The sequence below is a fragment of the Musca autumnalis genome, unplaced genomic scaffold, assembly GCF_047663935.1.
Source record: "Musca autumnalis isolate F117 unplaced genomic scaffold, ASM4766393v1 scaffold_5, whole genome shotgun sequence".
Lineage (NCBI taxonomy): Eukaryota > Metazoa > Arthropoda > Insecta > Diptera > Muscidae > Musca > Musca autumnalis.
In genome coordinates this window covers 103,302,527-103,320,189 of record NW_027412088.1, presented here as the reverse complement: position 1 = coordinate 103,320,189, position 17,663 = coordinate 103,302,527, and the positions used below count along the sequence as shown (strand labels likewise).

At 37.7% G+C, this 17,663-nt stretch overlaps 1 protein-coding gene across 1 annotated transcript; it reads right to left on the bottom strand.

Moving 5' to 3' along the window:
• Positions 1–11,862: 11,862 nt before the first annotated feature.
• LOC141386713 (uncharacterized) lies at positions 11,863–12,471 on the bottom strand. The gene has a single exon (XM_073955633.1). The coding sequence runs from the start codon at positions 12,229–12,231 to the stop codon at positions 11,863–11,865; it is 369 nt and encodes a 122-aa protein (XP_073811734.1). The 5' UTR covers positions 12,232–12,471.
• Between the last annotated feature and the right edge of the window lie 5,192 nt (positions 12,472–17,663).

Below are 17,663 nucleotides of genomic sequence, written 5' to 3'. Positions count from 1 at the left end.
AGGAGTTTTGTATTGAAAAATGAATTCTAGCGAATTCCGGCTGAGGTTTGAATCTGAGTCCTCTCCAACAAACAATCGTAGCATAGAGGTTGGGTGTGTGGTACTTCGCTAGAATTCACTTTTCAATACAAAACTCCTTAGGCCATGTTAGCTCGATTAATTCAATTAATTAATTAAAAACTTTTTGTTGTTATTTATTGTTACAATTCTATTTTTTATTTTTTTAAAATTTCAAACAACCAAACCGAGATTAAGCTTTACAAATAATAACATTCGACATAGTTTATTGGAATGACGTTAACGAAATTCCTTATCTCCAAGCAACAGACGAAGCACTGGCACTGGCGGAGCTACTGCTGCCACTGTATCCTCCATTATATGGAACTGCATAAATTGGATAACCACCATATCCACTATATCCTCCTGGGTAGTTATATCCATCATAATTATAATAAGGATAACTATAATCATAGTAACCACGAGTTTTACGTATCGCTCCGGCATCAACATCTACTGCCAGATTGGCATCGGCATTAGCCAAGGGCTCAGCTTTAACATTTTCAACTGGTAGACAATATACGGTGGAGACGGTCACAACAGCAAAAATCAATAGGACAGTGACGAATTTCATTTTGTATCCTGATTTGTATCAGCCAAGGTGTGAATGAAAAAACCCAATTAATGTCCAGAACCGTTATACAAATGCAACAGTACTAATGAAGTGAATTACTTCACTTAACGTTTTTATACTTTTCAATGTAAAACAGTCGTGACAGTCATATGTACATACATACATATGTGTGAAATGCGTATGTGCTGATTATAAGTGCAATAAATTAATTTGCGGTTGATTGATTTGATTCACAAAATAATTACAATTTTAGGCACATCAAACATATCCGATAATACAACTGGGTACACTACTAGCATTGGGGTTAATAACCCTTCATTGATTATTATTGGCTATATTCTTTGGTTTGGAGTAATAAATCACTATCACATTTACAATATAGCACATCCACATTTATTACAAAATAGGATATCCACACATAAGATACATATCGCTCATTTACTCAAAGTGTGGCATAACTCAAAAAATGCGTTTTCTGTGTTAGCAATTTCTATTTTTTCTGCGACTTCTACTTTATTTTGTGTAAAATGTTCATGCTGATATCTCTAAAACTCGACGAGTTACATCACATTTACTACGAGATTCACATAATTCAACACAAAAGTTTTTTAGGGTTTTAATACTACTACTCATAAGTCCTTTAATATTGGTCCAAGTAGAACAAATCTTTTATTGTATTTTTTGTTGTTGTTGTTTTGTCAGCTATATAAAAAAATATCAATTTGAATTCAATTTTTATCAATGCCGGACAATAAATTAACTAAATTGATGATCAAAAGACTACAGCTTGGGAATTATATGAATAGGCATCCGAGACGAATATTAAAGTGATATTTTCACCAGAAAATGACTATATAAATACGAAAGAGGATTTGAATATGAGATATTAAATGGCCAAAGCTATCGCAGGCACAAAAAAAAAACTTCATTCAGTAATATGCACTAATGCTGGTACACTAATTGCAAAACCATTCTTTAAATCGCAAAATGAAGAAGTTTTTAGGACGTTTAAGATATATTCCTAAATAAAACATTAAAAGAAGTGTTTATAAATGAAACTGTTCACGGTGCTCTTGAAGCAAATTTAAATGGAAGGTGCTTACACCTCGGAAGTTTTTGCGGATTCTGAAACTACAATGTTCATAGATGAGAAAAATCAAAAATCTAAAAAAAATCCCCAGAACGCTTTTTAAATAATTCGCGATTCTAGATGGAATGTTTAAGGGTTGTTTAGGTTTTAACGATTTTGAAAATCACAAATCCTATCTAAATCGGACTAAGTAAGATGTTGTAGGTATGCAAATTCTCTACAAGATTGGCCCTTATGGAATTTTCATAGATTTTACCGTTATTGAGATATATAAGTTCAAATTGGGACAATGTATTGACTGTATCGCCTCCTTGTTTCACAAACATTCCAGGCGGGACAGGGGAGACTTCTCTCATCGCAATTAGTGCACCCCGATTCATATAAGCTCAATGATATGGGACCTACTGTTTATCGCCGAGTCCGAACGGCGTGTCTAAGACACCACTTGTAGAGAAGTTGTACAAGGCTGAAATACTCAGAAAATGTCGCCAACATTACTGAGGGTCAAAAATGGTACAGCCTAGGAAAAATTACAAAACCCAATTTGCTACAATATTTTCTTTATTCTCATTTTGATAGGATCTATATCTCAAAAATGGTAAAGCACAAGAAAATATTAAAATATTAATCAGTCTATCTTGTAGGAAATTTTCACTGCTACAACATTTTCTTTAGCGTCATTTCGATAGGACTTGCGGTTTCCAAGCAAAATCGCGAAAACCTAACGATTTATTTAAAAATCTCACCATCGATTTTTTGTTAATTTTGGATTTTTCTCACCTATGAATATTGCTGTTTCAAAATCAGCAAAAACTTCCCAGGTGTATGAGGGTTTCACTTAAAGTTAGTTAAGGCGCACCATGTATGACATTGTTTTACGGTAAAACCTATGAAAATACCAGAAAGGTCAATCTTGTAGAGAATTTTCTTGGCTACAACATCTTCTTTAGTCCGATTTCAATGGGATCTGCGGTTTTCAAGCAAAATCGTGAAAACCTTAACAACCCTTAAAAATGCCAACGCGAATCGCGATTTATTTAAAAAGCGCTCCGGCGATTTTTTTTTAATTTTTTGATTTTTCTCATCTATGAACATTGTAGTTTCAGAATCCTCAAAAACTTCCGAGGTGTAAGCACCTTCCATTTAAATTTGCTTCAAGAGCGCCGTGTATTTAATTTTTTGGTAAAATAGCAAAGTTTTCACTGTTAAAAAGGTGCATAATATTGACAAATTTTAAAAAATTAAGAAAAAATAGTAATCATTAGAATCCCACTACCAAATATAACTTAAATTTTTTGTAATTTATCGTAATTTAATTTATCGTAATCAAGAAAATCGAAGAGTACAATCTTTGATAAGAATTGATTTTGAATTTTAAATCGCGAAAATTACATCCAAACCCACTGTGCAAATCTTTTTATACCCTACACCACTATGTGGGGAGGGGATTATAAGTTGGTTTTGGCCAAAAAGTTTGTAACGCATCGAAATAATGGTCGTAGACCCATACTTATATATATCAAAATGAATGTCTCGACGAGCTGAGTCGATCTGGCTATGTGTGTCCGTCAGTCCGTCCGTCCGTCCGTCTGTCCGTCTGTCCGTCTGTCCATCTAAACCTTGTAATCACTCTACAGGCCGCAATTTTGATCGGATCGTCACGAAATTTTGGATGTTGATGGGGGTCCCGGAGGGGAAGAAGCCTATTGATTTTGGTGATGGTCGGATAATATTTAGGGGTCGGTAAGGGCAAAAAACTTAGGTGGATAAAAAGACAACGTTTTTTTCCAAAGCCAATATCTCAGCTTCTATATGGGGTATACCAAAAGCAAAACCTGACAATGAAAGCAGAAATTATCACCTTTCTAATGATGTAAAGTAGGTGCTCGTAGGTGATCAAACAACGAAGATATCGCAATAGTAGCAAATAAAACCCCAATTTTCATTTTTGCGATTTTAATTATATTTACAAATATCACAGCTTTAGTTGAAAATTTTCCAAAAGCAAAGCCTGACTATGAAAGTAGAAGATCCCGTCTTTATAATGATGCAAACTAGGCCGGCGTAGGTAACCAAATAACGGAGATATCGCAATAGTCGGTAATACATCCAATTTTTCTATTTTTTTGGAAATCACGCTACAGGTCGCAATATTGATCGGATCGTCACGAAAATTTCAGGGTTAATGGGGGTCTCACAGATGAAGAAGCATATTGATTTTGGTGATGGTCGGATAATATTTAGGGGTCGGAATGGGCAAACACTTATTTGGAGAAAAGTCAACATTTTATTTCGAAGCCAATATCTCTGTTTCTTTAAGAGGTATATCAAAAGCAAAACATGGCAAGGAAAGTAGAAAATATCAACTTTACAACGATGTAAAGCAGGTTGTCGTAGGTGGTCAAATAGCAAAGATATGGCAATAGCCGATAATGCATCCCATTTTTCGATTTTCTTGTAATCACGCTACAGGTCGCAACTTTGATCGGATGGTCACGAAATTTTAGGGGTTAATGGGGGTCCCAAAAAGAAAGAAGCCTATTGATTTTGATGATGGTCGGATAATATTCAGGGGTCGGAATGGGCAAACACTTATTTGGAGAAAGGTCAACGTTTTATTTCAAAGCCAATATCTCTGTTTCTTTAAGAGATATATCAAAAGCAAAATCTGGCAAGGAAAGTAGAAAATATCACCTTTACAACGATGTAAAGTAGGTTTTCGTAGCTGCTCAAACAACAGAGATATCGCAATAGTCGGTAATGCATCCCATTTTCCGATTTGTTTGTAATCACGCTACAGGTCGCAATTTTAATCGGATCGTCACGAATTTTTTGGGAGTTGATGCGGGTCCCACATAGGAAGAAGCCTATTGATTTTGGTGATAGCCGGATAATATTTAGGGGTCGGAATGGGGAAAAACTCATTTGGAGACAAATTCAAAGTTTTATTCTTTGTGAATATATCGGCTTCTAGTAGGGGTATTCCAACGACAAAGCCTGTCAATGGAAGAAGAAAATATTACCTTTACATTGGTGTAAAGCAGGTTGGCGAAGGTGGTCAAACAAGGGAGATACCACAATAATCGGTAATGCATCCAATTCTTCCATTTTTTTGCAATCAAGCTACAGGTCGTAATTTTGATCGGATGGTCACGAAATTTTGGTTGCTTATGGGGGTACCAGAGACAAAGAGGCATATTATTTTTGGTGGTAGTGGGTTTATATTCCCTAAAAGAAATGTTTACCAGGAAAAAGCTTATGCTCAGGGGTAGTGGTGTAGGGTATCACATGGTCGGCCGCGTCCCGACTATAGCCTTTGCTCACTTGTTTCTAATTTTTATAGATAGCTGATAAAACAACAAAAAATATAAAAAAAAATTTTTTTATTTGGACCAATATTAAAGGAGTTATGAGTATTTCTTTGCACATAGTTCTTACAGAATTTGATTTTTTCAAGGTGCGATATCACAGAAACCATTAGTCAAAAAATTCTAAAAATAAACTAAAATGTTTTGCTGATTAGCAGCATAACTTCAGCAAAAAATAAAGGAAATCAAAAACGTCATCTTGAAAAAGTGTCCGATTTCACTCAGCCTTACCCCTTTACACAATAACAATTTGAACAAAATTCGGTGGCATTTAGTAATTTTCGTTCACTTATAGTACGTATATTCACTAACAACCACCTCCATTACACAAACCTACACACTAACAGCAACTATAATACCAAATTTCAGAATTCCACCTACATTCATATACCAAATTTAGGACCATTTAACAATTTTCGTACGAAAGTACGAATTTCAATAACTATCTTAATCTTCCTCTCCAACAGTAATCTTAATTCTATATTTCAGAATGCGTTCACCAAATCTTAATTGTATCACATCTAGTACCATTTAGTACTTTTCGTACACATATGTACGAATTTCCAAAACTACCTAAATCCTTCACTCCAACAGTAATCTTTATTCCGAATTTCACGATTTCACCTCTCTCCGTTCACCCATATCCAAATTGTAAATGATCCACGCAACAGTAATAATAATACCAAATTTCACGATTACAGCTCTATCCATTCAACAAAATCTAAATTGTACCAAATTTAGTACCAGTTGGTACACGTAAGTACGAATTTCTAAAGCCACCTCCATATCTCAATCGTATACTGCAACAATAATGTTGTTGTTGTTGTAACAGTGTTTTTGTTATGTTTATTTGTTCGTTCCTTTGTTCAATCTGGCTCTGGGTCTATCTCCAGTTCAAGAAAAGTGGCTGCTTCGATGGGATGTAGCCATAGATCCACTGGAGTTAGATGGGTAGGTTTGGCGGGGCAGTTAAAAAGGTGTTGTGTGTCGTGCGGGCCCATGCCGCATACTGGGCAGATGTCTTGCACGGCGCGATCGATTTCCGCCCAATAAGAATTTAGGCGACTGCAATATCCCGAGCGTCGTGGCAGCTGACGCTCCTCAGCTGCGATAGATGGAGGATGTACTCCGAGTACTTTATTCACACTATAATTGCTTAAGGCCTTGGCAACCGCGTCCGTGTGAATGCTATTCAATCCTGCTTGATATGCTTGTTGATCTAGGGGTTCTCTCCTGTATCGTTGGACCTCTCCCTCTAGAGCATGGATATCCTTCCTGATCTCCCTGAATGGGCCGGGCCTACCCACAAGATGGTGATTGGGATGGCTCACACGATAACATCCAAGCAGGTACTGCAACGAAAGCATCTCATTGTGTTGCTTTACAGGAAGAATTTTTGCCTCCTCATGTAGATGGTCCACTGAAGATTTGAGGAGGCACCCTGTCGCTGTTCTCAGGGCTGCATTTTGGCAAGTTTGAATCTTTTTCCAGTTCGAATCACACAATCTCGGGGACCAGACTGGAGCCGCATAGCTTACCACAGACCGACCTATCGCGTTATATGTGGTCAACAAGGTTTCTTTATCTGCACCCCAAGTGCTGCCGGCCAGGGACTTGAGGACCTTGTTCCTACTTTTCAACTTGTCGCAGATAGCTGTGGCGTGTGCGCACGACGTGAATGTAGTGTCGAATGTGACCCCTAAAATTTTAGGGCAGTTTGTGGTCGGAATTCTGCTACCGTCGACCACGACATTCAACTCACGTCCAAACTGCGCTGTCCATGTGGTGAACAGAGTGGCTGTAGATTTTGTGGGGGAAATCTGCATATTCCTCGAATGGAAAAAGGTGGTAAGATCAGTTAAATAGTTGTTCAGTCTCTCACAGATGTCATCAGGATAGGTACCCGACGCCAAGATCGTGCAATCATCCGCATACGTCACGATCTCAATGCCGTCTGGAGGGGGTGGAATACAGGAGAGGTAGAGGTTAAACAGTTCCGGAGATATCACCCCACCTTGGGGAACTCCCTGTTTCACTCTACGGAGTTTGGACTTCTTATTCCTGAATTCCACGTACGACTGGCGTCCACACATATAGTTGATTATCCAACGTTTCAAGCTTGGCCGGAGGGTTGTCTGCTCAATGTCCTCAAACAGTGCCTGACTGTATCAAAGGCTTTTGATAAGTCAAGAGCCACCATCACTGTTCTATCGCACGGCCGTCTCTGGTTGAGTCCTTTACAGATATATGTGGTAATGGCGTGCAGCGTTGTTGTCGTGCTGTGCTGCTTACGGAATCCATGTTGATGATCGGCAACTTGATAGCTATTTCTGATACTGGGGAGGATCAAGGCCTCAAGTGTCTTTGCTACGGGCGATAAAAGCGAAATCGGTCTGTACGATTCACTTTTGCTGGCATCCTAGCCTGGCTTCCGTAGTGGGACCACCCTGCCCATTTTCCAGACTTCGGGAACAACGAGGGTGGCTAGCGACAAGTTGAAGACTTTGGTGAGATACTCGACTCCCGGCTCATCCAGCTGCTTCAACATTACCATGGAGATTCCATCAGGGCCCAACGCTTTGGATGATTTAGCGTTCCTGATGGCATTGGCAACATCATCCATTGTAAATTGTGGTGGTTCATCCTCGGCAGGAAGAGATCTGATGCGACGTAATACTCTTCTCTTCGCCCTGTCACTGTCGGGATGCTCGACAAACTGTCGATTGAAATTACTTGCGCACCTCTTCGGGTCAGTCAACGTAACGTCGCCAAACGTGACTGAGGTCCTATCTTCCCTTCTTCCAGGGTTCGAGAGTGACTTAACCGTTGCCCACAATTCACCTACACCGGCTCCAATGTTGCAGCTCTTCAGATGATTTAACCATTTGTTCCGCTTATGCTCGCCGACCAGCCTGTTAACTTCCAGTGTCAGCTCCCTGAGTCTGGGGTCATTGGGGTTGATACGACGAAGCTCATCACGCTCGTTTGCTAATCCCGTCGCCTCTGCTGGGAAATTTGGTCTTACTTCGGGTATTCGACCAGCAGGGATATGGCGAGTGGCTGCAGCAGTGATGATGTCCCGGAACGTCCTTTCCGCTACCCGAACATCAGAAGGATTGGGCAATTCTCCGAAGCGGTGATTGGTGAACTCTCTGAAACTCGGCCAATCAGCTTTTTTATGATTGACGAACGTGCGGCGTTCAGAGGTGATGAAGTCGGGTGGTCTGCTAATGGAGAGAATTATGGGGAGATGGTCTGATCCAAGGGAAATGACGGGTTGCCAGGTAACGTCATTTGTCAGACCAGGTGACACGATGGTTATGTCAGGCGAACTGTGACACTCTCCTCTAATTCTGGTAGGGGCGTCCTATCAATCTGCTCAGCCAGCGCTGTACCTCTCTGGTCGTTTCCGAGGGCCGAATGCCACATCTCATGATGCGCATTAAAATCCCCCAGGACCAGACGATTATGACCTTGCAAGAGCGGGCTAATGTCAGGCTTAAAATCAGGGATACAGCTATTTCTCGGCGGGATGTATACATTCAGCAACTCTATCTCGGCAGCTCCACACCTGACAGCTACCCCCATACATTCCATGTATGGGTCATTAGAGACCCATAGAGATAGGTCTGTATTGGACAGACTGGTGCAATAGGAAAGCCAATCCCCCACCTCCACTTCTGGTGCGATCTTTCCTCAGAACATTGTAACCATCGCAATGCTCTAAGCTGTGGTTGTTGTTCAGCTTGGTTTCCTGCACCGCCGCGACCTTGATGTTCTTCCGACTCATAAAATCTACTATCTCCTCGATCTTACCTCGGAGTCCATTGCAATTCAATTGCAAAAAGGCTGCTTTTTCTGGGATTGGGACAACAACGGCTGGTGTTAAAGGCTGCGTGTGCGGTTGTTGTCGAGGGGACTGCGGGGGAGTTTCGTAATCAGACGACGAGGGAGTCTCGTAATCCGACGACGACTCACTGGGAACTGTGTTCACACAGCATGCAGCAACATAGTCCCTGTCGTAGTCCCTCACGTGGACGAGTCCAGAGCAACCCCTTAGATGCACCCACTCCTGACATCTATTGCAGAAGGTTGGATGTGGGTGAAGATGCGAATGTGACAAACTGAGCACAGATATATTGGTCCTGGGTTTTCTTCCGTCCCGGCTCGGACCAATAGAATTCGGAGCAGGCATTCCGGGATATGCTGCTCCCAACACAGAAAAACGAAACAAATACGAACATGTACACACTGAGGTGGCAGCCGCTGGCCGGAACATTGGATTTGTGTTGTTCCGGGTCAATCCGGTACGAAAGAACCCGCTGACTGCAACAATAATGATTATTACAAATTTCAGGATCCCAGCTGTATCCGTTCACCCAAATCCAACTTGTACCAAATTTAGTCCTGTTTAGTACTTTTCGTAGACATACGCATGAATTTCCGAAACTTAATCCATATTTCAATCCCACTCTTCAACACTAATCTTATTTCCAAATTTCAGGTTTCCATTCCATTGAACCAAATTTAGTCCCATTTAGCACTTTTCATACACATAAGTACGATTTTTCAAAACTATTTCAAACTTATACACCAACAGTCATCATTATTCCAAATTTCAGGTTTCCTGCTTTATCCGTCCACGCAAATCCAAATTGTATCAAATTTAGTACCATTTAGTACTTTTATTACGAATTTCCAAACTACCTGAATCCTATACTCCAAAAGTAATCTTAATTCCAAATCCAAAATTTAGTACCGGTGAGTACTTTTTGTGCACATAAGTATGAATTTCCAAATCTACTACAATCCCATACTCTAACAGTAATCATAATTCCATATTTCAGGATCCGTTCCGTGTTCTGGAATTTTGAACGGTTCGATATCTATTGACCAGAATCGGAGAAAAAGTATAAAAATCTAAAATTTTCTAAAGTTTTTGCTATTTCGACTTCTAAGAACCGTTCATAGAGAGTTCGGATGTTCCAGAAAGTTGTTTACAGAAATCTTCGTTAAATTATTTTGGTTAATTGCTTTCTTGAATTTTTAATGTTTTAGTGTCTATGGAGCAGAAACCGAAAAAAGATGATAAAAACCGCACTTGTTTTTCTTGTCTTGACCTTAAAGGACCATGTCTACGGAGTTCGTATGATCTAGAAAGTTATTTATTCAGATCAAAGGTAAATTTTTGTTGTTGGTTTTTTTATTCAATTTTGATTGGTTTGATATCTGTAGACCAAAATCCGAGAAGAAATTATAACGGAAATTTGACCTGGACGATTTTGACTTTGAAGATGAGGTTAAATAGATTGTATGTGTTCACAATTATTATTCTATAAGACAAGAGTTACAACTTTGCTTCCCCGACCGAATCCAAATTCTTAGCGGTTTAGAAGATATGAGCCTGACAAAATGATCCCTTTTGACATCAAGGCCTCAGGTCTATGGAGGGCCATACCCGCGAAAGTTGAAGTGATACGGAAAAACGCCGGGATAAGTGTCTATTTCATGTAGTTGTTAGAAAATCAGTTAAATTGTTAATTGTTTATTCTTTCACTTTTACTTACAGACGACAACGTCAAATGATATCATTAATGTATGTAGTTAATACCTGAGGAATTAAAACTGACGTGTTGTACCCATGGTCAAAACTAATTGTAATAAATTGAATTAAACATACATACATATTTAGCATTGACTTAATTTTTATTCATTGCGTGCGTATGAAATGACTTCATAACATAAATGAAATCGTACGTTACATCAATGAAATATATCATTGATTTTGAACTAATGATTGCATTATTGAAAGTATTTCATTGCATTAATGAAAGTATTTCATTACATTAATGAGGAGATTTCATTGTATCAATGAAAAAGGTTCATTGCATTAATGAAGTGTTTTCATAGCATCAATGAAGAAGTTTCATTTCATTAATGAACAAATTGGTTAATTTTATGTCAATGAAACTTTTTTCGTTTATTCAATGAAGCTCTACGTTGGTTCAAAATCAATGACAAATTTCATTGATGGAACGTAAGATTTCGTTTATATTATGAAGCTTTTTCTTTCAGTGTATTACATAGAAATCACGCTGAATTTTTCCTTTTTAAAGGTAAGGTCATATTAGGGAAATATTTGCTCCAGCGACCGGCAGTGTACGATTACTGGGAGCAAGTGAGCATAAATTTCAATGCGCTCACTTGTTCGAATAAGCGCACACTACCGTTCTATGGTGCAAATATTTGCCTAATGTGACATTACCTTGACGCTCATATCTCACCTAATTTTTGTCCGATCGACAACATATTCTATTCTACCTGTACTTTAAAATCAGCCAATAAAAGACAGCCCTTAAACTGCTCTGAAGCGAAAATCGTTAAGAATGGTGGTAAGCGCAGGATTTTCTGGTTCTTATAGTATCAGACATGTTCATGTTATGTATACATATCAAGTGTAATACCAGACAAAGACATGAGTTAAGGTCGAATCCTATCGCAAATGCATACTGGATTTTTTTAAACTTCTCCATATAATATTTTGTTTCCAGTTATATACAAATATTAGTGCTTTAGTCGAAGTCGTTACTATAGCCAACAATTGAAGGTCTATCCCCATCCAAATATCTCAATCCTAGTGAATTTTGGTAAAACTACTTCAGCTCAGGCTCAATTCCGTCCGTATTCACACAATCAACAAATACTTGTTAATTTTTTTTTATTGAATTATTTCAAAATTTATTTTTTTAATTCCACTTTTTTCTATAATAATTTTAGCCAGCAAATGCGCCAGCAGATGAAGATGCAGATGCTGTTGCAAAACTGCTACCGCCGAAACCACCAAAACCACCACCGGGATAAAAACTACTAAATCCGGGGTTATAACCACCAACACCAGGATAGTAGCGACCTGGATAGTATCCACCACGATAACCACCACCATATCCACCACCAAATCCACCACCAAAACCACCACCAAATCCACCATAACCACGTACTTTACGTGTTAATCCAGAATCTCCATCTACAGCAAGATTACCATCGACACTGGCTAATGTTTCGGCTGCCTCAACATTTTGATACTGGCCAAATGCACAGCAAACAATTGCTGCCAATACCAGAAGAGCAATGAATAATTTCATTTTGTATGCTTCCAAAATTTATCAACGATGATATCTTAAGAGGCGTTAACGAAACGCAACTACTGCACCAACATTTCACTAGCTTGTTTTTATACTATTCGTTTGGAATCAGGCATCTAGTGTGAGCGAAGGAGAGTAAAATAGGAACCTGATTTTTAGAATGCCATTGTTGAATATTATGATTTATTTGTTTCATTTAAATCAAACTTACTTTCATTGGTTGTTGCAATTTAAAATCAAACAAAAGCCCCAAATATTATATTCTTATTTTTTCAATTGTGAAATTTGTTTTTGAAATATCTTTATTTGTTTGGTGTATATATAAAATGTATGACAAATAGAATCGGAACAAGTATAAAAAGTGTTATGTTCGGCCGGGCCGAACTTTTCATTCCCTGCAGCATAAATTATAATGAAACCAGATTTCAATAAAATTCCATTGAATTATGTGGTTGAATCTTAAAAATACCAAAAATGAGCGTAACTGTTTTATGGGCACCATATCAAAATGTGATTGAATAATATGGCTTAAGTCTCGCGATATGGGTCTTGACATCTTACATATGCAATATGGGTATCGTTTTAAAGCTTATGGAGAGTACTTTTGTTCGCAGCCCACTTTGCACCTGTACATAAGAGAAAGTCTTAAATCCACGGCCGGCTACTTAAAAAACTTACAATTTTGAAGAAAGTTTTGTTCGCGTAGCCCACTTTTGCAAATTAACAACGCCATTAGAAATTACTCTTCCTGAGCTTTAAAATGATACCCATATTGCATAGATAATTTAATAGTGCTGAGTAAAAAAGTAAAGACCCATATCTAGCGCAGTATGGACTTCCCCCAGGAAAACTATATATTGTTGTGATCAGGATCGCAAGGAATACCTATGGCAAAAATTTCAGCAAAATCCAAGAGGTGCCCATAAACAAGTAAACGGTGTTAAGGTAAGACATTTCCGAAATGTCAATACCCATATCTCGGGAAGTATGGACTTCCCCCGGAAAAACAATATATCGTTGTGATCAGGATCCCAAGGACTACCTATGTCAGACCGATCCGAGAGGTACCACGAAACGAAGCTTGTTCCAATACTATTACTAAAATATTCATTATTCAGTTCTACCGTTTTATGGGGGCTGCAGTAATCACAATACCGAAAAATCGTGAGAACAGAAGGTGAACTGATATAGGAAGTTTCCAATGCCAATCATCCTAGGAATAATGAGAACTTTTATATCAAATTATATATAAATATCAAATTATTATAAATATGAAATTATATAAATATCAAATTACAGTTATTTCGGTAGAAACATTTGGCTAAAACCTTCAAAATTCTCTAAATCAGGAAATATTTTTTTTTTTTGTGGGGTCTATATGAAAACTTGGTTATGCATTGACAATTCTTTTTGCGAGAATGTCTGAGAATTCGATTTAACTGTAATTTGGCATTTAGAATTTGGCGTGAGTATCAGACTTACTGTCTAACTAAAAAAAATAAAATGATGGTATCATCATCACGTCATAAGCTATTAAAGAATGTTGCTGAAACCTGATTATTAGAAGAGCGCAATGCACACTAAGAAAACGAATACTTTTCATGCGTTTATTAGTGAAAAATGATAAATAGTTGTGATAAAAATGTTGGGTTTTCTTGCAAAAATAAGTTGGTTGACTTGTTTAAGAATAGATTGAGTGTATTAATAAAACTTAACTCACGTAGTTCAACAATAATAACCAAAAGTAATAATTGACATGTAATGCAAGGTGTCAAACAAATGCTTTCAAAATGTAATGTAATTACAATAAATATTACCTACAGCAGAACTCGATCAGGGGGTTGCCAGATCGATTAACAAAGTAGTCGAAAAATTCGGAGACTAATATTCCTTTGGAATGTTTGGTGTACAGATTTCGACAATTTTCATAAATTCTTACGACAACATTTATTTACGAAGACATTTCGTGTACTCTGACGTAATACTGTGGCATATTTCTCTCGGGGAATTAATGCTACAGTTTTACCATGAACGCCATAAAACTTAAAGAAGTCTTCGAAATGGCTTTAAATAGATGTCGGATCGGGTCATATGCATTTCTAAGCGATTTTTGTACTTTTTGGTAATATTTTTGTTTGTTTTAGAGAATGCCCTTATCCCTTAATTCAATTTCAGTTAATTATCCCGTCACGTGGAGTTTTGCTTTAGGTAATATTTATAGTAATTGATGGCAGTCCATCCTAGTGAACTAAAAAAATCATAAAATGTAATAAAATAAAATAAGGCCCTATGAAATAACACCCCAAACGGAAATGAAAATGAACCCCAATTGTTGGGGTGTTTTTTCAATTTGAAAAATGGCCCCAATACAAAAAGGCCCCAAACTAGGAAATTTGGCCCAACAAAATATTACATTTATGCCCCAAAATGTCATTGGGGACAAAATGCATTTCTGAAATTGGGGTGCATTTGGCAAATGCAATATCACCCCAAACACCGAAAATACAATTAGGCCCCAAAGTATCTATCCCCAAAAAAATTAATCACTAATACTGACTGCTATAAGCTATTTTCGTCCAAAATCCGAGAATAAATTGCCATGGTTAATCGTATCTATCATATATATTAAATTTTTCTTAAGTATTTCGGATGTTCGTCCGACTTTTTATTCATACAAAGATCAGAAATAAGAAGACACGTGCCCCAGCGTTTTTCCCTGTCACTTCCACTTTCGCGGTTATGAGCCCCAAAGACCTGAGGCCTTGATGTCAAATGGAATCATTTTGTCAGGCACATATCTTTTAAACCGCTAAGAATTTGCATTTACCCCTGGAAGCAAAGTTTTAGATCTCGTCTTAAAGAATAACAAATAAGAAAGTATCGGAAATATACCCTCAAACGAGGCAAACACATAATTATTGTGTGCCGTAACTATTGTTATGCCCTATATTGATTTTGTATTACTAGTTTGGAATATGTAGGTGACTAGTTTGGAATCTACACCAAATTATTGACATACACCAAACATTTTTAGTAAATTTGCACTTTGGAGACTTTGGGCCATTTCCTCAGGAAGTATAAACTTACTCCGGGAAAAAATTGTACCATTGTAATAGTGACCGTGAAAACAATCTTCTGCAAAAAATTTCAAATAGATCCAAGACGAGTTCTCAAACTGCACTTTTCCCAAATTTTGTGTGGGAGGTGCTCCAAGGACGGGACCAATATTGTCCATGTTCCAACCTGATACATGGTTGGATGAACTATTACGGTGTTCACAGCATGGACCAATCAGAAACTCCCTGCGAGTGTTATCTTGCGGATTTGTTTTTTTAGTTGGAGTCGTCAGGGTTTCTTGGAGCTTTTAGGCCAATATCTCAGGAAGTATGAATTTGCCCTCGAAAAAATTATACCCTCGTAAAGGGGACAGCAAGGACAACATGCTGAAAAAAATTTAAAAGATCCGATAGGATCTTCTAAACTTAATTTACTCCGAATTTTATTTGGGAGTTACCCGAAGTAGTGGACCGACGTAGCCCATATTCAAACCCGTTCTATATGTGGAAGGGATAATACGATGTGCAAACCTTGGTCCAAATCGATTGCTCCTTTAGAGAGTTATAGTTCACACCATTTTACAAAAAAAAATTTGAATTTTTTGCGGGAGCTACCAAAAGGAGTGGACCGATATGGCCCATCTTCGAACTTAAACTAAGTTTGGACAAAATATTACTATTCCCAAAATTTGGTTCGAATCGGTTGATCCGTTCGAGAGTTATCGTGCGCACCAGCCAGACGGACGGACAGACAGACAGACGGACGGGGTCTAAAACCATTATTTCGATGAGGCACATATTTGGTCGTATCAAAGTGTATATACCCTGTTAGCCTAAAGGCTAAGGGTATAATAATTGTGAACACATAAAATCATCTTCAAGGTCAAAATCGTCAAGGGATAAATTTCCCTTATAATTTTTCTCGGATTTTAGTTTACAGATATCGGACTGATCAAAATTGAAGCAAACAACCAACCAATGTACTTTAGATTTCAATAAACAACTTTCTAGAACAAACGAGCTCTGTAACAAGTAAGAAAGTATCAGTCAGCTGTGCTGACGGAGATATACCTTCAGCTACTAAAAAAAAATCCAACCCAACACAGTAATTATGCCGTATATAAAATTTATTGATTTTGTATCACGAGTTTGCTTTAAAATTTGTACGTACCATAATGTGGGGCTATACAAACTCAATGACATATACCAAACATTTTTAATAATCAAACTTCTTCATAAAGGACTCGAAATATTAAATTACGTTAAACTAACTTTTGAGGAAATTTTTGAAAAGGTTTTAGAGTTATATTGAACAGTAGCCATTTTGGTATGTGCCGGCAGGGTTTTGGAGCTTTTAGACCAATATCTCAGAAAGTATGGACTTGCGCAAGAAAAAAATTGTACCGTCATAAAAGGAGCCGCAACGTACTGAAACAAATTTCGATACGATATGAGAAGAGCTCCTAAACTTCCTAATTTAGTGTGGTAGGTACCCGAAGGAGTGGACCGATATAGTTCATATTCGAACCCGATCGATACCTGGAAGGAATAATACGATGTGCAAAGTTTGGACCAAATCGATTGCTCCCTTCGAGAGTTATCGTTCACACCATTTTACAGAAAAATTTTGAACTTTTGTGGGGGAGGTACACGAAGGAGTGGACTGATATAACACATCTTCGAACTTAAACTATCCGTTCGAGAGTTATCGTGCGCACCATCCAGACAGACGGATCGACATGGCTAAATCGACTCCAAATTGTCTGAAACGAATTTCGTCCAAATATACTTGGGGTCTAAAACCGTTATTTCGATGAGGCACATTTTTGGTCGTATCAAAGTGTATATACTCTTTCTAGCCTAAAGGCTGAGGGTATAAAACGGTTCTTAAGAGGTTATCGCATCTTATTGAACACAAAAAATGAAATTTTTCATGAATTTTACAAGAAATCTACCAAAATTGTTTAGAAGATTTCGTTTTCACCTTGAGCTACTTTCGGATTTTTTTTTGTTGAAAACTATTGCACTTTATTTGTCAAAAACACTGTTTTTACTAAAGCAGTTTGCGGTGTCCACTGAAGCTCGAAAACGAATAAACCGATCAACATTTTTTTTTTTTTAAAAAAATTAAAAAAAAAATTGTGATCTCTCAAAATCAAAAGTTGATAGTTTTTTCGCCCTAAATCTGTCAATTTTTTAAAGTCTCTCGCTTAAGTACCAGCTTTTTATATGTATAATAATCCAACAAAAACATTTGAAGATCGGATCATTCGTTTTCGAACTACAGTGGGCACCGCATTCAAAAATGCCATTTAGAGGAAGTCGCGTTTAAAATGTCGATGTTACATACAAATCTCAATGAATTTTATATTTCTA